Source organism: Antedon bifida, chromosome 1 (assembly GCF_963402885.1).
Source record: "Antedon bifida chromosome 1, ecAntBifi1.1, whole genome shotgun sequence".
Lineage (NCBI taxonomy): Eukaryota > Metazoa > Echinodermata > Crinoidea > Comatulida > Antedonidae > Antedon > Antedon bifida.
In genome coordinates this window covers 12113821-12138766 of record NC_136226.1, presented here as the reverse complement: position 1 = coordinate 12138766, position 24946 = coordinate 12113821, and the positions used below count along the sequence as shown (strand labels likewise).

At 32.4% G+C, this 24946-nt stretch overlaps 2 protein-coding genes across 8 annotated transcripts in view; both read right to left on the bottom strand.

Moving 5' to 3' along the window:
* The window catches only part of LOC144842250 (titin-like), a 79241-nt gene extending 68212 nt beyond the window's left edge, over positions 1-11029 (bottom strand). For 4 of the 6 annotated variants that reach the window (XM_078698664.1, XM_078698671.1, XM_078698690.1 and 1 more), the window contains exons 1-15: positions 9554-11029; positions 9260-9336; positions 8907-9073; positions 8608-8664; positions 8201-8480; positions 7932-8106; positions 6815-7832; positions 6572-6712; positions 6199-6475; positions 5820-6036; positions 5530-5641; positions 4143-4673; positions 1298-1567; positions 822-1085; positions 55-315 (exon numbers count right to left, since the gene is read on the bottom strand). In XM_078698664.1, coding sequence (XP_078554790.1) covers positions 55-315; positions 822-1085; positions 1298-1567; positions 4143-4673; positions 5530-5641; positions 5820-6036; positions 6199-6475; positions 6572-6712; positions 6815-7832; positions 7932-8106; positions 8201-8480; positions 8608-8614 — 3553 coding nt within the window. In that variant the 5' untranslated portion in view covers positions 8615-8664; positions 8907-9073; positions 9260-9336; positions 9554-11029. Of the gene's footprint in view, positions 1-54; positions 316-821; positions 1086-1297; positions 1568-2097; positions 2509-4142; positions 4674-5529; positions 5642-5819; positions 6037-6198; positions 6476-6571; positions 6713-6814; positions 7833-7931; positions 8107-8200; positions 8481-8607; positions 8665-8906; positions 9074-9259; positions 9337-9553 lie in introns of those variants that run through there. The other 2 variants (XM_078698681.1, XM_078698697.1) reach the window with 2 other exon arrangements.
* Positions 11030-14123: 3094 nt separating this feature from the next.
* The window catches only part of LOC144842284 (uncharacterized), a 109727-nt gene continuing 98904 nt past the window's right edge, over positions 14124-24946 (bottom strand). Inside the window, exons 101-112 of one of the 2 annotated variants that reach the window (XM_078698718.1) lie at positions 24740-24848; positions 24361-24525; positions 23780-24082; positions 23578-23644; positions 23021-23343; positions 21192-21488; positions 20279-20689; positions 19769-19984; positions 18918-19544; positions 16860-17138; positions 16031-16327; positions 14124-15689 (exon numbers count right to left, since the gene is read on the bottom strand). In XM_078698718.1, the coding sequence (XP_078554844.1) occupies positions 15547-15689; positions 16031-16327; positions 16860-17138; positions 18918-19544; positions 19769-19984; positions 20279-20689; positions 21192-21488; positions 23021-23343; positions 23578-23644; positions 23780-24082; positions 24361-24525; positions 24740-24848 (3237 nt within the window). In that variant the 3' untranslated portion in view covers positions 14124-15546. Of the gene's footprint in view, positions 15690-16030; positions 16328-16859; positions 17139-18917; positions 19545-19768; positions 19985-20278; positions 20690-21191; positions 21489-22459; positions 22506-23020; positions 23344-23577; positions 23645-23779; positions 24083-24360; positions 24526-24739; positions 24849-24946 lie in introns of those variants that run through there. The other variant, XM_078698726.1, reaches the window with a different exon arrangement.

Sequence of the window (24946 nt, the reverse complement as noted above, 5' to 3'; positions counted from 1 at the left end):
TTATAAAATGCATAGTTGGATAATAAATTGAATCAAATTTTAATTTTAACAAACCTTTAACTGTCAAATTTGCTGAAGATGTTTGGTTTTTAAACACACATGAATATTCAGCTGAGTCATTCGTATCAAGATCTTTGACTATCAACTTTCTCTGACATCCATCAACAACAAAAGAGTGTTTTGAATCTTCAGTGATTTCTTTGTTGTTTCTCATCCATGTCACACTCGCTTCTTGGTTTGATACTTCGCAAGTGAAAGATGCTTCTTCTGATTCGGTAGCTGTCACATCTTTTAATTGTGATGTAAACTTTGTAACTAAATAAAAATAATAAACAATACAGTAGAATTAAACAAAACAAAACATTTTATGCAACAAATTTGGTTAAATTAATAAATAATTTAGATTTATGATGTTATCATTGTATATTGGATTTAAAGAATGCCATGGCTGGTTGATTTCTCTAACAATGAAAACAATGAATGAATAATAATAATAATAATAGTTCATTCTTATATAGCGCATACAAGCAAGCTCTCTAAGCGCTGAACATTATTACCCCAGTCATTTTTTGGATCAAACATGTATGGAAACATACTCCCATAATGCAGCTAGTAATCAGTGTAAAGTTGTGTCTTGATCTAACCGGGTACCCATTTATACACCTGGGTGGAGAGAGGCAAACGTAAGTAAAGTATCTTGCCTAAGGATACAAGCAATGCGGCGAGAGTTGGATTCGAACCTCGGTCTCACGATCAGTAGTCCAACACCCTGCGCCACACGCCCTCACATAACAATAAATATTACAAACAACTTAACTTACAATCAATATTAAGATGGGCTGAAGATTCCACACTGCCTATGACACATGTATACTCTCCTTCATCTTCTGGACTCATGTCTTTAACAATAAGCTTTCTAGTATCACCTGACATCACCATCTCATACTTAGAACTGGCAACAATAGGTTTATTGTCTTTTAACCAGACAACATCTGCTGTGCTAACTGACACTTGTGCTTCAAACACTGCCTCTTTCTGAATGTCAGTGATATTCACATCTTTGATTTCAGAAGTAAAGTTCAAAGCTAAACAAAAACAATAAAAGTGTATGGAATATTAAACCAAATTTCAGTCATACATACACCTGGGTGAAAAAATTTAAAAATGTAAACTTTTGCCAATGTATAACACAGAAGAAATAAATACTTTAGCAGACACATTTTAATGTGTCTGCTAAAGTATTTACATTAAAATGTTTGTTTTGTTTTTGAAATAACTGAATTGGAATGTTCCTTACGTTCAATATTAATGGTTGCTGTTGATTTAACATCTCCCACAACCACTGTATAGTCAGCTTGATCATCTGGTTTAATATCTTTTATGACAAGTGTTAATGTTGTACCAGTCTGAGATATCTCATAATTAGGACTAGACATAATCTCTTGCGAGTTTTTAAACCACTTGATACTGGCAACATCTGCTTCCGAAGACAGAGTGACTTCTAAAGTCACTGTGTCATTCACCTTTGCGTTGATATCTCGCAATGGACGTTTGATTGCAGGAGGCTCTAAATTATTTATCAAAATAAATTATGCGTTAAAAAATAGTATAATACAAGACTGTTATATCTCTCTGAAAGGTAAGTTGTAAATTACAATATGTTATAAATATACTATAGCGTTTAGAAAAACAACAAATGATAAAAAAACATTACATATAACATAAAGCAATGATGATACATTGTTAGTGATGTTCATATGAAACAATGATACAATATGTCATGTCAAATTTCACAAGAAACCAATGAGCACTAAATTAAAAATACTGGGTGGATAAGGTAGAACTGGCCAACCTACCACATAATGCCAGAAATTAGTAAATTGGGTTCTTAATAATAATAATAATACTTCATTCTTATCTAGCACATAGGCAAGCTCTCAGTGCATTCCTTTATGCTCAGAACGAATATGATTCACCTTGTTGGGCAGTAACTTACCCTTTTTTCCGTATTTTGACATCATCTTACAAGTTATAATTATACAAGTCTGGCTTCCCTAACTAACATTGAAAATAATAATAGAAAATTTAATTAATTACCGTATTCAATGACTGCAGAAATGCCCTCATCTTTTGGAATTGGTTCAGGCAAAACATCTTCCCCAATAACATTATGTTGAGAATTATGTTTTTGATGAAGTGTGGGTAAATTATGTATATCTTTATTTTTGTTTATATTTTTCTGTTCATGAGTACTATCATAATCACAACTATCAATAGTATCACCAAAAGTAGAATGCAAATTTCCAGCAAATTTTTCTTTACATTCATCATTTTCAGTACGAAATCCATCGCTAGCTGTGATTTCTGCTTGAACTATTAACTCATCAGGATCTATTCCATTACCATTCTCAGCTTCATTATCAGACAGGTTAGTAGGAAATTCTTTAACTGAACATTTGTCCTTTGCTGCTAAATTTTCATCTCTATCGATATCAATGGGTTGATCATCAACACACATCTGCTTGTTCAAGTTTTCGTTTTTTGGAATGAATACATCAGTCATATTTGGCTTAATATACTGAAACGTGACTGGCTCTTCTTTCTGTCCAATTTCTTGTTTGTCATATACATGTTGACAAGGTACTTGGTCGACTTTGGTAGGGGATTTTGGAAGACATACTATGTCGGGTAGAAAAATGTCAGTATCGGTACTGTGACGGAAAATTGATTTAATGTCCTCATTACTCAGACTGACGTCGTTGACAGGAAATGATTCAATTGTTTGCGTATCTTTGTTATTTTCACCAGCGAGATAAGTAGGATGTTCAGTACATTTGTCTTTAGCATGGTTACTTTCGGAATCTTTGTGGTTTGGGTTTTTTGTACATATTTCAGAATCTGGCATAATATACTTATTCTGATCGTTTGGAGACAATTCACTGCTGACAAAATCTTCAGAACAAATATCATTAATTTCGTCCACAGAATCATTAAATGCATCAGTCCCTCTGTCTGTAGTTACAATAATGGATATATCAGTCTGTGTGCTCTGTTCGAAAACATCTTGTAAATCTGTTTCTATCAATGATAAGATATCTTGGATAGAATCATTGTCTGAAAAGTCATTACTTGCTGTTCTTTCATGTTTACCATCAACTAGCTTCAATTTCATATTTCGTTCATCAGATTGAGGTTGATCTTTTGAAAGTGGTAATTTATTTTGATATTCATTTGATTGGTATTCTTCTGCTGAGTCTAGGTCTGATTCATAAAGTACCAATGAATCATCTACTCTTTCAGAAAGTTCATAATCATCTTTACCCTCATCACAGATACTAAGTTCCTCTTGATCAAATATAGCAGAAATATTTTCTTCATTTGATGGTTTCTTTTTCTTCTTTTTTTTAACACGGACAAGTTTATGTCCAGGTTTTTTATATGGAAAACCACCCATCCCCCAACTGGGTAATGGAACTTTTATCCACTCTTCTTCAGAAGATGAACTATGTTTATTGTTTTCAGCTAAAAATGTGTCTTTATCAAGGTTATCTACTGTTGTTTCCTGTTTTATATTGGAATCTGAATATGTATCACTTTTTGGAATGGCAGCAATGGAAAATGTATTGGTCAGAGATTCACTTTGTTCTTTAGTAGAGTCTTCAGAAACTTCAGAAGTCGCATCATCTACAAAATCTTAAAAGAGTTGCCCTATTACTTATATTAAATATAAGTATAATACTTCATTCAGAATGCCATGGTGCAATAGTGTGTTCGGTGGTGCAACGAAACGATGAATGTTCTCAGGACAAAATAACATAGTGTGAAAGAATACAGGTTGTACCGATATGCTTGTGATCTTTGATAACTGGGATTGATGCACTCATACACACAGTGTACAGAATAGTGACTTTGCTTTTATTAAATGTGATGTGATAAAAAGGATGGAGTGCAGTTGAACTTGTGTTATGTGTATTAATTATTGTCAATATGATTATTTAAAGAGCAATGTGCATATTTTACTTACATTTATTTACATGACTTCTAGTGACAAACAATATTATCATTGTCATTTATTCAACCTTACCTTAAATTTTCACCTGGTCACAATTTAGTATTAATAAAAATTCTGTAAATGTATGTACCTTTTGCTTTTCTTTTAAGGACAAAGGTACCTTCGCCTTTATCTTCTTGGGCGACTTTTGAAACCAGCTTTGGACGAATTTCCACCTCTTCCTCTACCTTTTTTCTTAATTTAAATGCACTTTCTACTTTATCTTCTTCTACATGGTCTGGTTTTAATACTCCACTACTTTTCACCTCATCTACTGGTTTTCTCTTTATAAACTCAAATGCACTTTCTACATCTTCTTGTTTTTCGATTTGGATGGCAGCTTCTTCCACTTCTTTGTACATCTCACCTTCTTCTTTAATCACTGCTTTAACTTTACTTCCGATTTTAAATGTACCATCTACATCTTCTTCAGTTACAGCAGAAGTTTCTTCTACAGGTTCAATTACTTCTTCATGCTTAATTTCTTCTTTATATTCTCTTATTTCTATTTCAACAATTTCTGCCTTAGCATCAGCCTCTGAGACATAACTGAAAAACTCTGGAATCCCTGTTTCTGATGGTACGTATGAATCTAATACATCAGTAGAGCCAATTTCTATGTCTGAAAATATACACAGAATGCCAGAAACTACGACCTTGTTTGGTTGGCATGCGCTAGTAGAAATCTTGATGTGCATTAGGCTTCACATGCAAGTGACTGGAACATTTGGTTATTTCAAAGTGTTTGTAAATGTAACAGAAGAGGATTTTTCAACAAATATCTCTACTATTATTATTGACATGTAACCTTAGCTTTTAAGTCAGTCAATATTCCCTAGTCCAGCCCATTAGTAATTAACAAAACAAATAAATCAAAGGAAGAAAATCTAAACACTCAGGTAGATGAAACACATAATTCTACAAACTGTTAGTGTGTATATAAAAAATATGCTAAAAGAATTGTTAGGGATAAAACGCACACATGATCATTAGAAACATATGTAGTGTATGAAATAATTAAGTAGCTTATTCAATGAATATTTGTATTCTTTCACTTATAACACTACTGTACAACACTTTTATACAACAATGCGTTGAGTCGGTATTTTCTCTGCCACTGTATATCATACACCACACAATCTAAGGTTGCTTGTAAATAACACACAATATTGATGGTACAAAATGAACATAAGGTTTCAGAACAGTGAGAACAAGCATAAGTAGCACTGTGAGCATTCACATAAAATAATTTCATACTATTTACATTTTTATATTCAATTACAGTAATTCAATGTTTCTAGTGTGATCATTATTGAATAATCATTTAGACAATAAATTCCTCAATATTATTTTGTGCTTATATAATATTTTGTTTCTTTTTAAATAATAATGAAATAGTAGACTACAGAACAGAACATGAGAGAAGTTTAGTTTAGTAAACTTTTTAAAGTTTTGATTATAACATTTCCATAAATTACCTGGTAATTTTGGTATTTCACTTCTAAGTAAGATGGTAGGAGAGGTGACAGCTGCTGTCTCTAGTGCTGGTTGGGTTACTTCAGTCACAGATTCCTCAATGTGACGTAATTTCTATAAAAATGCAAATACATTTATTTCATACTTTGGCTAATGAACTACATTATTTATGAATAAGAAAGAAATAGAAATATTATTAAACTTATAGCTTTAGTAAATGCTGAATGTCTAACACATCACAACATCAAGCTATTCTTTTAAAAAGCATGTAAAATGAGACATTATTACTTACTCCAAAATCAATGTCTTCAACTGTCTCAGTCCTTTGTGCTCGTTTGATATGTTTAAGCATTGCACGGAAGTCAAACACTCCATGCTCCATCAAGATTCTTTCATAGTCATCTGGGCTAGCCTCCCGTAGTAAAGCTTCAATAATTTCAGCTTGGATCTCATCGGAATCCCTTCGGTCACGTTTCTTAGGCACCTGCTCTTTTTTCGGAGAAGCAGCTCTATGAGTGGCAAATAATAGAATTTGGAATACTCATTATATTTCACTATACTGATTATATTTGTCCATACATACATACAGTTGGCACTGTTTGATGTCCACATAAAACAGCCCTTTTGTTTTAATGTAATACTCTGATAAAAGAGTAGAGTTCAGTACTTACTTTTTGAGTGGTACTTTGAAAGTTTGTTTGACTTGTTTTTCTCGGACCATTAAAGATACAACATGTTTTGTCTCTCCAGCTTCATTCGCTATCTTACAGATATACCGACCGGCATCTGATGGTAACGTGGCATTAATAGAAATTAAGCATTCACCTTTCTCTACATTTATAACAATTTCAAAGTGATCAGTACTTTCAACCTTTTTGTTAGATTTGGTAAGTTCTATAGAAGGCATAGGGAATCCATGAACTTTAAAGTACAATTCGACTTTTTCACCTAAAAAAACAAATGAAATAAAAAGAATAATTAAAAAATGATGCACAACTCAGGAATTATGATTATAAAAAAATTGAATTAAAACGTTTACTATACCCTCTTCTACGTCCTTTGCACGTGGTTTTATTTCAAAGAATGGAGCTTGTGCTTTTGGTTTGATTACAGTGGCTTCAGTTTCAATAACTGTCATAGCTGGTATTTCTACTGCCTCTGTTTCAGTGATGTGCATCACTTTTTCTACAAAGAATAATATTTTACAGTCAACACAAGTTGTATGTATTTAAAATTACTGCTCAATGATACCACATTTTAACTTATTCAACTTAATAATAAACTTACCAATAGCTTTTGGAAAATGTTCAACAATGGGTTCATCTACACTTTCAGGCACTTCCTTAGTTACTTGTTTCTTTGGTAAAGTAATGGGTTCTTCTGATGCCTTTGTTTTAAATGGAATGACTGGTTCCTCAACTGCAGATGTCTTAGAAGGCAAAGTAAATTCAGTATCAACTTTCTCAGCTTTGGCTTTTGGTGTTTTCTTTAACTGGACAAGCATGTGCTCTGGTTCTACCTCTTTTTTACCAAGAGTTACTGTCTTAACTTCTTTAACCTCCTCTTTTTGCGTTTTAGTTTTACTCAAATCTATAATTGCATGTTCAGGTTCTAATTCTTTTTTAACAAAAGGCTTTGTTTTCATTTCCTCAGATTTCTCTTTTGGCTTTTGAGCTTTTGTTTTAAATATCTCAACTTTCTCTGGCTCTTCTACATGAGGTTTCACAACATCAACTTCTTTTTTTAGCATTTGGTCAGGTTTTTTATCAATAGTAATTGTTGATACCATATCAGGAATATCTTGCACTGGCATCTCCATCTTTACTCCTAGTTCTTCAAATTTAATTTGTTCTTCGATTTCTGGTTTGGTAACTTTAAATTCTTCTTCCAAAACGTCAATGTTGATTTTCTCAATTTCTGGTATTGCTTCTACTAACTCCTCTAATTCATCTTCAACCGTTACTTTCTCTTCTATCTCTGATTGTGCATCTAAAAATACTTCTTCTGGTTCTTCCCTCTCTTGTTTTGGTTCCTCTATCACAACTGGCACTTCTACTTCTTCTTTAGCTTCCACTTCTAGCGTCTCATGCTGAAGTATTTCCTCTTGGGAAATTTGTACAGCATTAATATCCTCTAATTTTCCAACTTCAAGAACATTTGGTTGAAGATTGTCAGGTGTATCCGCTGGTGCCTGTTCAAAAGAATCTTGTTTTATAGGAGCTTCAACTCTTGCAACATGAATCGGTTCTCCGACATGTTTCTCCTCTGGAACAGTTTCTGACTTGGAAGCTTCTGGGACAAATTCCTATACAAAGAAGATATATTTAACAATTTAATAGTCAAGTTACTGACTACTTCCATATCAACAAGCTACTTATATAAGATGTAATGAAACTCAAAATACCTGTAAAGTTTCTTCCTTTTCTTTGTGTTTTTTCATTTTGTCCACATGTTCTGCAATTTCTTTAGAGTCAACAACACCATTTTCCTTTAAAATATTCACATACTCAGATGGTTCAGCTTCCTTTAGAAGTTCAAAGATATTAATTTCAACTTTTTCTTTCTTTACTTCTGGTTTCCTGAAATTTTAATTGAGAAAGCATAATTAAACTAATAACACATTATTACTTTATAAGAACTTAATATATTTTGGAATATAACAACAAAACTTACTTTTTTAAAGCACGAAGGAATGACATTTTCTCTACCGGTTTAGGATTGACCTTCATGTGGACACGATGCCTTGTTTCTCCTTTAGAGTTTCTTAATGTACAGATATAGTTTCCTGCATCAGTTATGTTGGCTCCATGAACAATTAGAACATGTTCTGATGTAGTTTTATCAACAGTTACTGTATACTGTTCACTTGAGACAACTTTTTTCCATCCTTTGCCCCAGGAAAGGCTTGGATACGGATTACCATCGATTTTGAAGCGAATTTCAATGTCATCCCCTGTAATATAAATCATTCAACACTGAATTAGTCGAAACAGTAAAAAGAAAAAATGTTTCCAAGCTATTTGATATGCAGAATCATTCAGTCTGGCAGATAACTAAATGAATCAAAGTTACTTAAATACCTTCCATTACTTCACGGTCGCTTGGCTTATCAATAAACGTTGGAGGAAATAGTTTTTCTGTAAAAACAATGACAATATATAATACAATCTTTATAATATATCTTTATTTCATACTGTATTTTTACTATTATATACTGTATTTTTAGTATTGTATACATATTCTGGTGTTTATGTGTAAAAAGTATTTCACTGTGTAATTTTAATACTATATAAATTTACTACCAAAATTATTCCTATCAGGATATCTTTCAGGAGAAAATTCATGTTTTATTACAGTAATATAATAAGTGGTACTATACCAGACACAACAAGATTAGCTGTGCAAGAATCTTCTCCTGCAATGTTGAATGCCTTCAGAGTAATTTCACCAGAGTCCTCTGGAATAGCATCAAGAATCTCAAGTGATGTGATGTAATTTTCATACGTTAAAGTATAATCCTCATCTGTATGAATTTCAGTCTCATTCCTGTTGTTGTATATATTGGATTAATTTACATATCATAACAATATTTATTCAGTGACACAAACAAGTAACAGAAGCTAATTAACTTTAAAAGAGCCATAAGCTGCTATAATAGCAAGTAAATAAATTAAAATAAATGAAGTAAATAAAAAATACAGAATTATCAATCATAAATTAAAAGCACAATACCTAAACCAGTTGACAGTTGGTCGAGGAGTTCCACTCAAAGTGCTAGTAAATTTGACGTAGTCACCATCAACAACTTCCTACAATTTCAAAGCATTTTAATTTAAATCTTACCTTATCATCTTTAGAATTATTTGGCAATCCTACTACATTCAATGTGCATTACGAAAATTCTATTTATATCATCTATATAGTCTTATTACAAAAACGGAATATAATAATTGAAATTTAACACAACAATATTACTCAGAATTCAAGATATTACAGCAACTATGTAATTAATTGTGATAGCTATACCTTATCTTTAAATGGTTCAACAATTTTCGCTGGAATAGTTGCTACTTCTTCTGTAACTGGTTCCTTTTTAACAGTGAGTTCCTGTGTTATTGGCCTGTCAACTTCAGATATGTCAATCTCGGTTACCTCATCTACTGGGGTTGGTTTTTCAACAACAACTGTGTCAATATTGGTAAAAGCTTCTTTCGTCACTGGTTTTACAGTTTTGGTGATGTCAACTTTAGCAGTATCCTTTTCCAATGGAACTGCTTTTTTATCTGTGACTTCATCAACAAGTGTTATTACTTCTTGTGTTACTGGTCTTTCAACTTCAGTGATATCAGCCTTAGCAGTTACCTCGTCTACTTGGGTTGGTTTTTCAACAACTGTGTCAATAATGGTAACAGCTTCTTTTGCCACTGGTTTCACAGTTTCAGTGATGTCAACTTTAGCACTATCCTTTTCCAATGGAACTGCTTTTTTATCTGTGACTTCATCAACAAGTGTTACTACTTCTTGAGTTACTGGTCTTTCAACTTCAGTGATGTCAGCCTTAGCAGTTACCTCATCTACTTGGGTTGGTTTTTCAACAACAACTGTGTCAATAATGGTAACAGCTTCTTTTGCCACTGGTTTCACAGTTTCGGTGATGTCAACTTTAGCAGTATCCTTTTCCAATGAAACTGCTTTTCTATCTGTGACTTCATCAACAAGTGTTACTACTTCTTGAGTTACTGGTCTTTCAACTTCAGTGATGTCAGCCTTAGCAGTTACCTCATCTACTTGGGTTGGTTTTTCAACAACAACTGTGTCAATAATGGTAACAGCTTCTTTCGCCACTGGTTTCACAGTTTCGGTGTTGTCAACTTTAGCAGTATCCTTTTCCAATAAAACTGCTTTTTTATCTGTGACTTCATCAACAAGTGTTACTACTTCTTGACTTACTGGTCTTTCAACTTCAGTGATGTCAGCCTTAGAAGTTACCTCATCTACTTGGGTTGGTTTTTGAACAACAACTGTGTCAATAATGGTAACAGCTTCTTTCGCCACTGGTTTCACAGTTTCGGTGATGTCAACTTTAGCAGTATCCTTTTCCAATGAAACTGCTTTTTTATCTGTGACTTCATCAACAAGTGTTACTACTTCTTGAGTTACTGGTCTTTCAACTTCAGTGATGTCAGCCTTAGCAGTTACCTCATCTACTTGGGTTGGTTTTTCAACAACAACTGTGTCAATAATGGTAACAGCTTCTTTCGCCACTGGTTTCACAGTTTCGGTGATGTCAACTTTAGCAGTATCCTTTTCCAATGGAACTGCTTTTTTATCTGTGACTTCATCAACAAGTGTTACTACTTCTTGATTTACTGGTCTTTCAACTTCAGTGATGTCAGCCTTAGCAGTTACCTCATCTACTTGGGTTGGTTTTTCAACAACAACTGTGTCAATAATGGTAATGGCTTCTTTCGCCACTGGTTTTACAGTTTCGGTGATGTCTACTTTAGCAGTACCTATTTCCAATGGAACTGCTTTTTTATCTGTCACTTCATCAACAAGTGTTACTACTTCTTGAGTTACTGGTCTTTCAACTTCAGTGATGTCAGCCTTAGCAGTTACCTCATCTAGTTGGGTTGGTTTTTCAACAACAACTGTGTCAATAATGGTAACAGCTTCTTTCGCCACTGGTTTCACAGTTTCGGTGATGTCAACTTTAGCAGTATCCTTTTCCAATGGAACTGCTTTTTTATCTGTGACTTCATCAACAAGTGTTACTACTTCTTGACTTACTGGTTTTTCAACTTCAGTGATGTCAGCCTTAGCAGTTACCTCATCTACTTGGGTTGGTTTTTCAACAACAACTGTGTCAATAATGGTAATGGCTTCTTTCGCCACTGGTTTTACAGTTTCGGTGATGTCAACTTTAGCAGTATCCTTTTCCAATGGAACTGCTTTTTTATCTGTCACTTCATCAACAAGTGTTACTACTTCTTGAGTTACTGGTCTTTTGACTTCAGTGATTTCAGCCTTAGCAGTTACCTCATCTATTGGGGTTGGTTTTTCAACCACAACTGTGTCAATAATTGTAACAGCTTCTTTCGCCACTGGTTTCACAGTTTCAGTGATGTCAACTTTAGCAGTATCCTTTTCCAGTGGAACTGCTTTTTTATCTGTGACTTCGTCAACAAGTGTTATTACTTCTTGTGTTACTGGTTTTTCAACCTCAGTGATGTCGGCCATAGCAGTGACCTCCTCTGCTGGTGTGGGTTTTTCAACAACAACTGTGTCAATAATGGTAATGGCTTCTTTCGCCACTGGTTTTACAGATTCTGTGATGTCAACTTTAGCAGTATCCTTTTCCAATGGAGCAGTTTCTTTGTCTGTGACTTTATCAAAAAGTGTTATTACTTCTTGTTTTACCGGCCTTTCAACTTCAGTAATGTCAGCCTTAGCAGTTACCTCATCTACTTGGGTTGGTTTTTCAACAACTGTGTCAATGATGGCAACAGATTTTTTAGTCACTGGTTTCAAAGTTTCAGTGATGTCAACTTTAGCAGTATCCTTTTCCAATGGAACTGCTTTTTTATCTGCGACTTCATCAACAAGTGTTATTACTTCTTGTGTTACTGGTCTTTCAACTTCAGTGATGTCAGCCTTAGCAGTTACCTTATCTACTTGGGTTGGTTTTTCAACAACAACTGTGTCAATGATGGTAACAGCTTTTTTAGCCACTGGTTTCACAGTTTCAGTGATGTCAACTTTAGCAGTATCCTTTTCCAATGGAACAGTTTCTTTATCTGTGACTTCGCCGACAAGTGTTACTACTTCTTGTGTTACCAGCCTTTTAACTTCAGTGATGTCAGTCTTAGCAGTGACCTCATCTACTGGTGTTGGTTTTTCTACCATAAGAGTGTCAATAATAGTAATAGTTTCTTTAGACACCGGTTTTGTCAATTCTGTAATGTTTGCTATAGCAGTATCTGGTTCCAATGGCAGCGATTTCTTAACAGTGACTCCATCAACAAGTGTTATTACTTCCTGTGTAACTGGTCTTTCAACTTCAACTGTGAGTGGTTTAGCAGAAACTTCCTCCATTTGTTTTGGTGTTTCAATTATGACTGTGTCAATGAATGTGAGCATTTCTTCAATTACTGGTTTTGCAGGTTTAGTAATGTCAACATTAGCTACATGCTTTTCTAATGGTACTGCTTCTTTAACTGTGACCCCATCAACGATCATTACTACTTCTTGTGTCACTGGCTTTTCAGTTTCAGTGATGTCAGTCTTAGCAGTAACCTCCTCTAGCGGTGTTGGTTTTTCAACCACAACTGTGTCAATAATGGTAGCAGCTTCTTTAGCCACTGGTTTTACAATTTTGGTAATATCAACTTCAGCAGTATCTTTTTGTAACGGAACAGCTTCTTTAACTGTTATTCCCTCAACAAGTGTTATTACCTCTTGTGTTACTGGTCTTTCAGATTCAGTTACTTCAACGGCAGCAGTTGATTTCTCAACTGACATTGGCTTTTCAATCACAACTGTTTCAACAATAGTGATTTCCTTTGATGGTGTTGGTTTTTCAAACTTTTCCACTTTAATTATTTCTTCTTCCTCACGTCTTTTCTCCAACTCTATTGTATCTGTTATTTCATAAACTTTCTCCACATCAGGATATTGTTCTTCAACAACAATAGACTCAGCTGAGAACTTTTCTGGAACAATCTGCTGAAGCTGTGGCTCAACAAATACATCTTCAGGGGGAGTCGAATAGAACTCGGGAGGAGTACTGACTGGCGTTTCTTCAAGAATTCTTATAACTGAAGGAATTGCATCTGGTTCATCCTTTTCTACTCTTTGTTCAGACTCTTCAGATATATACTCAGTTGCTTCTGTGGGTATAACAATGTATATATATATATATGTATTATGTTGCAAAATATAATTTGAAACAGGTTAACAAAGGGATATTGGCAGCAAGACAGCTAAATCTATTTGATGTGTTAAAATGAATTATCTGATGTTAATTCTAATGTATGTATTGTGCTTCAAACCTTCATAAACGTCGACAGTTAGTTGTGCGCTTGTGGTAGCTGACCCATCCAGATTAATTGCGGAGCATATTATAAATGCTTCATCTTGCTGTACAGCGCTTTCTATATAAAGTTTACATGCACCTTCAGCACTGTGATGAAGTGTTAGTCGTTCTGATTCTTCAAGCACTTCACCATCTTTGTACCATACAATTTCTGGATGTGGTTCTCCTTCAACTAAACACTCCATCTCTACATTAGCACCCTCGGCAATATCCGTGTCATGTAATGGCCTTGTAAATGTTGGAGCTATATTGAATGAAACATGCATGGTCAAGTATAGTGATTGGACTCATGCATGGAAGAGTTATGAACGTATGAGCTTTCAATATCACAACTAACCCTAACAACCAATAACGCCTTCAAAACCATCAATTATCATTGAATGAGGTCACTGCATATCTTGGTCATTGGAAAATCAAAAGCTCATCATTGTACATTTATATTAAAGTATTTTGAAATATTCAGCTACTGTTATTAAATAAAAAACACAAATAAAGTCAGTATTAGCATGTTAAGACATTTATTATAAGTAAACGAGTCCTTTGTATATCACGATTTCTAAATGTAAGAGTCTAAATGAAAGTCACTAACATCCCAAACATTATAGAGTTTGAACAATTTCAAAAACATAATCTCTTATACTACATAAAAAAAGTTGTTGTATTTAGAGTGAATTAGTAAAAAAACAAAATCATTTTTAGGTGCAAAATGGTTATTTCAACTGTAACATAACTTCGCAGCAAACTATAACAAGTTAATTACTGTGCATGTGATCAAAACTAATTAAATAAATTATCACAAATTTATGTTAGTTTAACAACATATAAAAATACATATACAGTACAAATATTTTATAAAACATAATTACATATTTAACAAAATATAAAATTGCATTATTTGTTAGGTAATGGTCAATCAAACTAATGTTTGATTCTTCTTTGAATCAGTCTATAGCAAACTACTGTATAAAACACACTGTGAGAAATTGTTGTTCATAAAATAAAGTAGTACAATCATTTTGTTAGTTAATATTGTTGCTACAAGATCATTTTGTGAACAACTATTATCCACTACTACATTGAAATCAGATGAAATTCTTTTTACACACTGTGATTATTTACAACACATGCTTGGTGGAAAAACACATTTAATGAAATAATTTTTATTTATTAAAAATATTTTTGTCTCTGAAAACTATTTTCTTCAATATATACAATTTTTACATAGTGTTACATTTAAACAATAATGCACTTTTGGTAAATTAAACAATTCATTATAATTTTTAACAAAAAACATTAACATAATAAAAGACATCATACAAAAATGTAAAAGTTATTTTGGCAGATTTGAAATATCCAAAATTAATTTTTACCTGCTAAAAAGACTCAACTTGATTTATGATTTGAAATAATGAATAATAATTATGTTAAACTAGGAAAGTTTAACAAAAAATGTTTATCAAACATTTAGAGGATAATTTCTCGATTCTCATTATACAATTGTTAAGGTATTTCTTAAAACAGAAATCTAAAACCATGCAAAACATGCCAGTAAAACAAACTCAAGTGAAAATGTATGTCCTTAACTACAACTCTGAAATCATGCAAGGCATGCCATCAAACCAATCCAAATATCCTAGACAGCATGCTGCCATTTCTTGTTGTAAATCTTGTGATATTATTAAAGATATACTACCAGAATAACAAATAACAAAGTCTAATTATTTTTGTTTACTATATTCGCTGAATGAACATAAATAATGTATGGTTTATTATTGTAATGTTCAAATAGTAACTTTATTTGACCAATTTTATTTTTACATTTTCAAAAATTATTCAAACATGTCTAAAATTATTACTAAATTTTTGAATTTTGAAATGGTAGTGTATCTTTAACATGTCTAATTTTAAAGCTGTTTTAGTTATATTAAATAATGAATGACATTAAAAAATAGCAGAAAGCCACAAATATAGCCAGTAGGCCCACTACATCCCACTCTAGAAGATCGGCAAGTCCTGTCATACCTCGTGGTCTCAGAGTGTCCATTTTATCTGCAGATCTTGGTGGCTCTATAAACACAAAAAAGCACAAAAACAATAATTTCATGATATCCGATTGACCATATAGGAGAGGTAACATTGATTGTAGTGATCAACTACTTTTATAAGATAAATTTAAAGACAGTGCATTTAAAACAATACAGTATAGGAAATTACCATCAATTTTGAATTAGAAGTTGTAAACACAATATGGCAGCTACACTGTGGCTGGACATTGATATATTGATCAGCTAGCATGTATACTGGGTTTTTTGTGTACAGTATCTATTTTTATCACATCAATATATAAAATACAATAAATGGAAATTGCTATTATAGCGGTTTTTTTTGTATTCACAAAGTACAAATACCTGTTGATTTATTAGTCATAATAGCGTCAGACTCTTCACTAGGTGCTCCAACACCAAGAATGTTCTCGGCACTGACACGGAAGCGGTACTCAATTCCAGGATAAAGATTGTCTAGCTCAATAGACAAACTGTTAAAACATTTAACAACAGTCCATGTACGTTGCTGTACATCAAGCTGTTCAATATGGTAATTACTGACAACATAGCCTCCATCCATGTGAGGAGGTTGCCATGCTAACTGGACTGATGTCTTTGTGATATTGGAAACTTGAGGTTTGCTCGGACTGCCAGGAACATCTATAAAACAATTTAACAATAATATAAATTCAATATTGGTTGTATTCATTATTATTTCTGAAATTTCATGATTGTAATAAGTAGACATATCAAGATTAAACAAACACCAAAATGAATGATTTTTTTACTCCACTATTGATATTTTCTTTAATTCTTTATATTTATTTGAAACCAAAATTAAGAATTGTTTGTAATTGGTTCTTGTGGACCTTGTCAATGTTTTTTCTTGTTATTTATGTATTCCAGTCTGTAAATGCCAGGCCTCCCACTGTTGATTGCGATTTGAAATAAAATAAATACAAAAAAAAACTTGATTTAGCAATAAAGCAAGCCTTAACCTGATAGGTTGACCCAATGGATGAGGATATGAAATGTATGAGAACCTATTGACTCCTTACAGTGGCGACAGGGCCTGAAAATGTTGACATTAAGGTATGAACTTAATTTGATGTCCTACCTTTTGCATTACAATTTGGGTAATTTAAGTGGGGGGGGGGGGGGGGGGAGCTGGATCCACCCCTGCCTTACTTACCCTTCACAATAACATTAACATATCGTTCTTGTCCCCCAGCATTGTTCTCTGCTTCAATAGCATACTCGCCAGCATCAGTAGCGATGCAATTATCAATCACCAGGGTACTTTCTGTCTTGTGAGTCTTAATATGTATACGGTCTGTTTCGTCAACTTCAACATAGCCACGAGACCATGTGACAGTCGGTAATGGGAATCCACTGAAGGAAAACGTTGCTTTTGCAGTTTCCCCAGCATTAACTGTGATAGTTGATGGTCCATCCAAAATGTTTGCCGGAACTAAGAAAATGAAAATAGCAATGGAAGTGTAATGAAATTAAATGAAAAGATACTAAATGAGAAAGAAGATTTGAAGTAAAGTTCCGTGTACATTAGCAAAAAACATATATGGCATTGCTCTCTGAAAATATATGGACTAAATGTAATAAAAACAAGTTTGAATGAAAAGGCAATGAAACTAAATAAATCTTATAAATTAAGTTAAAAAAATAGATTATAAAAAGAATTGATATTTGAATACTAAATATATAAAATGAAAGAATAAGCAAAAATGCGAAAATAAGCAAAATGAATGTAAATCTAAAACAAATTTAGAAAATAACTCAGTTTTGTTCATTTGAAGTTTATTTAAGAAATTTAGAAATTAAAAATTCTAAAAAATTTTAATAATTGTATTAAAACTGTATAAAAATTATGTATAATGTTTTGCATTATTAAATGATTGGTGATATATTACTAAACATTATTATATATACAATAATTACTTTAGAATATAGTACATAAAAGGCAAATGTTTAGTGCAATTTATCTACAAAATTATGCACAACAATAATTGCATTCTAGAAAAGAGCAGACACTTATAATTTATTAAGGTTATGTTTGTTTACATTTCAAAGATTTCGGACATACTACTTGTGGTGAAATTATATATATATAAAAAATATAATACTGCTTATGATGAAGTCATAACCTTATTTGACCAACCAGACTATAATTAATTTTGTTTTATTGTTCAAGAATTGATGCCAATGGTTCAACCATGGACCTATAGGTCTATGGGTCAACAATACATTTTATTTATTTGAAAATAATCCATTGAAATGGCTACTGTATATGACTCATCATAAGAATAGTCACAAATATTAAATATCATGCTCACTTATTCACAAACTAACACAATTCAAATGAAAAATGGCCATAAATAATTTTTCCCAATTTTGGCAAAATACCTGAGGTTTGTAATACCATGTGGAATATTTACAAATTATCTAAAAAGAGAGGTAGATTGGATTCTATTAAACACAATATTTTCTTCTATTCCATGCATGTAAAAAGTTAATATAGGATACTTAACACACATGATTAGTAGCAGACATTACATACACAAGTAAACAGATTTTAACAAAACATTAAAACAAATAATAAACAAATCATTAAAACTAGAAGGTTTTAGAGGTTCAATACTTATTGTAAATACAATACTCTATATCTAACGCTAATTAAGGCTAAATCTATTGTTAATTTAAAAGAGTGAATGGAATAGACCATAATAAGATTTTTAAAGATTGAATAAATTAAAGAATTTAAAATGTATTCCAAAGTTTTCTTTTGGAGGTAACACTTTTTTATATTAGTAATACAATATCCAAAATAAATTCTATAATATATATATTTTTTTCTATTATTATTTCTATTATAATTAATATTCTATTGCTTTGCAGAATTATCCCAGCTATAGGTTAAATATGGTTTTACCAAATTAAAATATTGGTTATGGTTTACTGTAAATGCAATAGCGACCACCAAATCAATACATAAAACACTTCAGTAATGACATGCTATGAGGAGATTATTGATCAATGACATGTTTAATAAAATTCTCAAAACCAAAACGTGACAACAGGATATGGCGAAAATTAATAGCTAGTGCAGTTTAAATGTTGGTGCAAGTACACGTCAACCAAAAACAAACAAAACCTGGTTAATCATCATCTGGTACCATGACACAATAGGCAAAAGTCTGTAAGTAATGAAGCATTTCAACCAAGCCTTCTTTACCTTCAACAAATAACTCTGAAGAGGTTGAAACTTCTCCAACTTTGTTTACAGCTTTGCAAGTATACATTCCTGCATCTGAAGCATGAACATTTCTGATAAGTAGGATACACACACCATTTTCATCATAATCCATTGAAACCTTTGGGTTTGGTTTTATCTCGATGGAGTTCCTGTACCATATCACATCTGGGTCTGGTGTACCAGTGGCTTTACAGATCAAGTTAATATTGTCCCCCTCAAAGGCTCTGACAGTTTTTAGCTCTTGAACAAACATTGGCATCGTTCCTTCAACAGGTTTTTTATATTGTGGTTGGATAAATATATCAGCTTTTGATACTGCTTCACCTATTTTGTTAATAGCTTTACAAGTATATTCTGCATCATCATCACTAGAAGTCTCTTTGACTGTAAGGCACGCCATACCATCTTCATCATACTCCATTGAAAAATGTTCATCAGGAGATATTTCATGACCATCTTTAAACCAGCTAAGTGTAGGTCTTGGATTTCCTGATACAAGAACCTCAAATTGAGCAGGATGGCCTTTGATTATTTCCATATCTACCATCTCCTCAACAAATTTAGGTTCCTCAAATTGTTCATCAACTACTGCTTCTTCTATCGGCTCTGTTTTAAATAGATTAGTAATAGTGTGCAGGAATAAAGATATTGTGTAAGTAGTAAAAATATAAAGAACCACATACCAAATGTTGGTCACCAAGCAAAATTAATTAATTGATACAAGTATCCAAGAATAATTTAATAAATCTAATATAAAATATGTATACAATTTTCACAACCCAAATAATAACAGAGTTGATCAACATCCCAATGACTATACTTTGTCCTACCTTCTACTGTAACTTCAGTAGTCACTACTTCACTTGGTAGTTCAGTAGTTACTTCTTCCACTGGTAAAGCTTCCTCTTCCACTAGTTCAAAGCGATCATCATCAAGAATATCCTCCGACTCTACTTCACTTGCCAAAATCTCAGACTCTGCCTTTGCTTGGTCAAGAATGATTTCCTGCATCGTTATTGAAGCAGCTTCTGTCATTTCTGTTGGTTCTGAAATGTTAATTACTTTATTAATAGACTATTCTACGAGTTGTCTTTGATACACGTTTACAGAGAAATAGTGAAGTAAAAGATTTACTTCCCAAAAAAAAGGTTGTTTATAATAACTTGAATTTTTCTCAATTTAAAAAATAAATATAAATTTACCTTTCTCTGTCACTTACCAACTACAAATGAAGTCTTATATTTTTTATTTGTTTGTTAAATGTGTATAGTAAACAGTTATGTATGGATTGAAAATTTACCTACTTATTTTCAATAATAAATACATAATGATTAATATACCTTCTTCAACAATAATATCAGCTCTACAACTAGCTACCCCATAATTGTTAATTGCTTTGCAAAGATACTCTGCATCGTCTTCCATCCTCGCATCAGATATAATTAGAGATACATTTCCTTCGTTGTCACTCATTATCAGATAACGCTCACTGGGTTGCAACACTTTTCCATCTCGATACCAAGTAACTTCTGGCATGGGTGATCCAGCTACCTTTGCTCTTAGCTCTGCAGTGGTTCCTTTCAGTGCGTCTACATCTTCGACTGGTATGGTAAACGTTGGAGGTTCTGGAACTTCTTCTACTTCCTCCTCTTCTACAGAAACAGAAGCTACTTCAGGCTTGTGTACTGTCTTCACCTTAGTGATTGTTACCTCTTCATGCTTAGTAACAGTTACTTCAGTTTGAACAGGTTCTAAAACAATACATTTATTTAATATTTAGTATCATACAAAGCATGCATCAATATTAGAATTCCTGAAAAAAATTAGTTATCAGGAATGTAATATTTATATGTAATGAGTCTTTCAATGTTTAATTAAATTAACATTTTTTTTAAAGGAAAAATAAGAAGGCAAGAATTTATAAATAATTTTATAGAATACCAAAAAAAGAGATATAAAAAAACCAATGTGTTAAAGCACAGATTCAAACAGTTCCTACTTAGCAATATTTAGAAAACAAATTAAAGATACTTATCACATAAAAACAAATAGAAGCAAAGCACTATCAAGAAAAATAGAAGACAATTTCGAAAATTCAATAACAAATATGAAATATCAATCACATTCAATTAGGTTCAGAAATATCCATTAAAGCAATGTTTTGAAAGCATATACTACAGTTTACTAAAGGGAATGAAATGTATGAATGGAAATGGTCTGAATGATGTTTTGAGGTTTAATCATCTGGGGTACCTTCAGTGACAGTAAGCTCTGCCCCGCACATAGTTCTTCCGGTATCATTCTCAGCCCAACAGGTAATCGTCCCGGAATCTTCAGGGACAGTATCTTTTAAAGTTATAGTATATTTGTCTTTGCCGTTGTCTTGTATCTTGAAGGCACCACCTGGGTAGAGCTCTTGGTTGTCTCTACACCATGTGATATCAGGTCGAGGAACACCAGTTGCAATACATTCAAACTTTGCGGTTTCACCTTCTTTGACAGTAAGAGAGGTAATTGGCTGTACAAATCGAGGTGGTTCTGGAGTGGCTTCTGACATAGGTAAAGATGAAGATGCAATGATTTTTATTGACTAATTTATTCAAAGATTAATTCAACATCATTTGATATGCCATTTGGCAAAGAAACCTTTCCAGAAAATATAGAATGGTTTCTGTTTTTTCTTTGGATACTAGAAAAGATGGCTAAAATTTGTATTTTAAAAAAGAATTTGGTAACAATACATTCATATTTTGTGGTTATCAGATGATGTTGAATAAGCAAAAAGCAATCTTAATTTCTATCAAATGATCACTGATCTCCAAGTACAATTTACTAACATACAATATATATTTATGCTGTCATAATCACATGCTGGATAATGAAAATCAAATTAAAATCAGTGCAGAGGATAACAAAAAAGCATAAAATAGTATTCAAACCTTAGAGAAAGATTAGTATTCCATATGGCATCCACTAAAATGGTGAGGTTAAGAGTGATGAGAGGTGGTAGTGGGTGAGCATGCATTGTTACATTTTGCAAAAGACCAGCTAACAACTCAATATGATCTAGTGGCTAAGAAATAGAATTAATCAAAATGTTGTCATACAAGCAGTATTAGTTACTTTAAAAATGCATGTTAATAATGGTAGTATTAATTAAATAAATGAATGAACAACAACTATGATATTCATTCTTATTTTCATCATTATCACATCATAAATATAATAATCAATCAATCAAGATTATTATAAGAAGAAATATGAGAATTCTCTACAATAGTAGAATCATTAACCTGGCCACATCATCATTAAAATTAACACTGTTATTTCTACAATTCAAGCAAGATTCTTTACCTTATATAATAATATTATTATCTTTCATAGCTTCAAATTTTATAATGTGCATGTCGCTTCTTAACTAAATCTCTTTCATCAACATGATAACCATCATACAAACACGCAAGATATTAATAATGCATCAAAATACAAGGCTTTGTGCTTGTGCCTGGTGATTCTACACATACCATTCTACTTACAAGTATACAGTCACTAAAACCTTTTACCATTCTGAATTGCAAAATTCAGAAGTATGATTAGTTTCCTTTGAAATATAATCCACTATATAAAACTAGATAAAAAGTTGTCAAAAGCATGCTTGTTTGTTACGTAATTGCATGCTATAAAATGAATTATTGATTACAAACAGTATGTACTTGGAAATTAATAAAAATACTACTCGTTCACATGTTTTACACAAGCATAATATAATTTAGAAAATTTGAAGTATTTTATATGCAAGAATTGAAGTGTACACTTCATACAGAAGAACCTTAATTATGATAAATTTAAAAGCTATAAATAAGCATAACAAAATGATGTGTTTTATATGATATTATATATCTATATTAGGTATCTATTCTATCTAATCATATGCAAATTACAACATATAAAAGTATGTAATGTTATAACTTCTGATAAATAATATTAATATAAATATATGTAAACTATAAGGAGTATGATATGGTTCTGAATAACTTTCATAATTAGTTTATCCAAGTAACATATTATTGATTATTACTTACTGCTGACATTCAATTTCACAACAGCAGTAGCCTCTCCCTCTTTATTTTTAGCCTCCACTTTATAGTTTCCTTCATGATCATCCTCAACATCAAAGATCTCCAGTGTAAGAATATACAGATGTACATCAGCGTACATAGAAGTCTTATATTGTTTAGATTCCTCGAGTGGTAGACCATCGTGATACCAAGCAACTTGAGGTCGTGGAGCTGCTATTAACTTAAACTCAAACACAACCTTTTTAGCACCTTCCTGTACTGATTTAGGCTTTGCAACTTGCATAAAAGCTGGCTTAAGGCCTTCAGGTTCATCTATCGTGGATTCTCTATAAAAATGAGATCCCACAAATGTATGGTAACATCATTTTTTTAGATACTGGTTAATTTAAAATAAATTTGTAAGCAGAAGATTCTGAGTTTAAGTCAGTTGGAACACCTTTTTTAAATCTTAAATCCTAACTTTCTACAAACTAAACCTATTGACAAAATATAGTACACTAACCAACAAGAATCAGTTAGAATATATAGGAGGACTGATGGTGACAAACTAAATGAATTACCTTGAGAGAGATTTTCTTGAGGTTGAAGTGTGGGTACTGTCAATACTCTCAGCATCTGATATACTCACTGTTTCAAATACACACAACAATTAGTATACAAGACATTTATGGTTAGTACATTCTATGAGACTATAAATAATTTAAGTACTCTTACAACATAAGACTCTAAAACTGATATCAGTGAACTTTGAAGTGCCTTTACCTTCCACAAGAAGATCAGCACTGCTTGATGCTGCTCCAACCTGGTTCTTAGCGACACATGTATATTTTCCCGAGTCCTCTGGAAGCACCTCTTTTATTGTCAGAGTACATAGACTGCCATCATAATTGATCTCAAAGTCTGGTGATTCACGTATCAAAGTGCTCTGGCGATACCATGCCACAATAGGTGTAGGATTACCTTCCACACAGCATGCTAATGTCACTGGTTTGTTATCTTTGGATTTTGTTGTTTCGAGTGATGTTGTGAATTGAGGGGCTTTTGCTTCACCTTGGATAACTAATTCTGTATTTTTTTACACAAACATAATTAAAATGTTAAAAAAAACACATGCCAACAAGAAATAATATTAATAAAAATCAACTTAAGAAAATCAAAAGCTTTTTATCTGAAATTGTTTACCTTTTAAATCATATAGAAAAGTTAATTCATCAAAAACACAATAAAGGAATTATGATTTTCAGAAAATGCTAAAACAGCATATTAATGTTAACAGCAATAACTTTCAAACAGATTAATATCTGAATCTCCTAAGAACATATTGTTAGATATTAGCTGTATACCTGCACCAGTTGGTAAAGATCGCATACTGTCAGCTAGTTCCTCTTCAAGATGTTTTTCATATTGCTCTGTAGAAACCAGATATGATGAGGGAACCCAACCTTCCTCTCCAGTGCCCTTTCTCACAAGCCACCAGTCTCCATGTGAATTGTCAAGTATGCGTAAATCTAACAAATAAAAGAAATATCAAATTACATGAAATGGACTTTATTAAAAATGTATATCAATTGAAATTAAATAAATGCATTAGGTTTATGAACATTTTAAAAATCATGTTAGATAAATATCTAATATTATACATTGTCAGACAAATTGATTCATATTGGTTTTTAACTGGACAATTGACCAAAGTCAGTATGATAATCTTTTGTATATACTTGCCTTCTCCTTCTCTTATAGACATTACTTCATCAGATTCAGCGAGGTAGCTTCCTAAAGCAACAAAGTGTTTTGGCTCCTCTTGTTTAATCTCCAGTTTTATGTCTACAGGCTGAAACAAGAAAGAAATGGTATATAAAAATGACAGCGATGATAACAACAAGTTTGTATTAGGAATATCAAGTTTGATGAAGAGGATTACAGTGATAA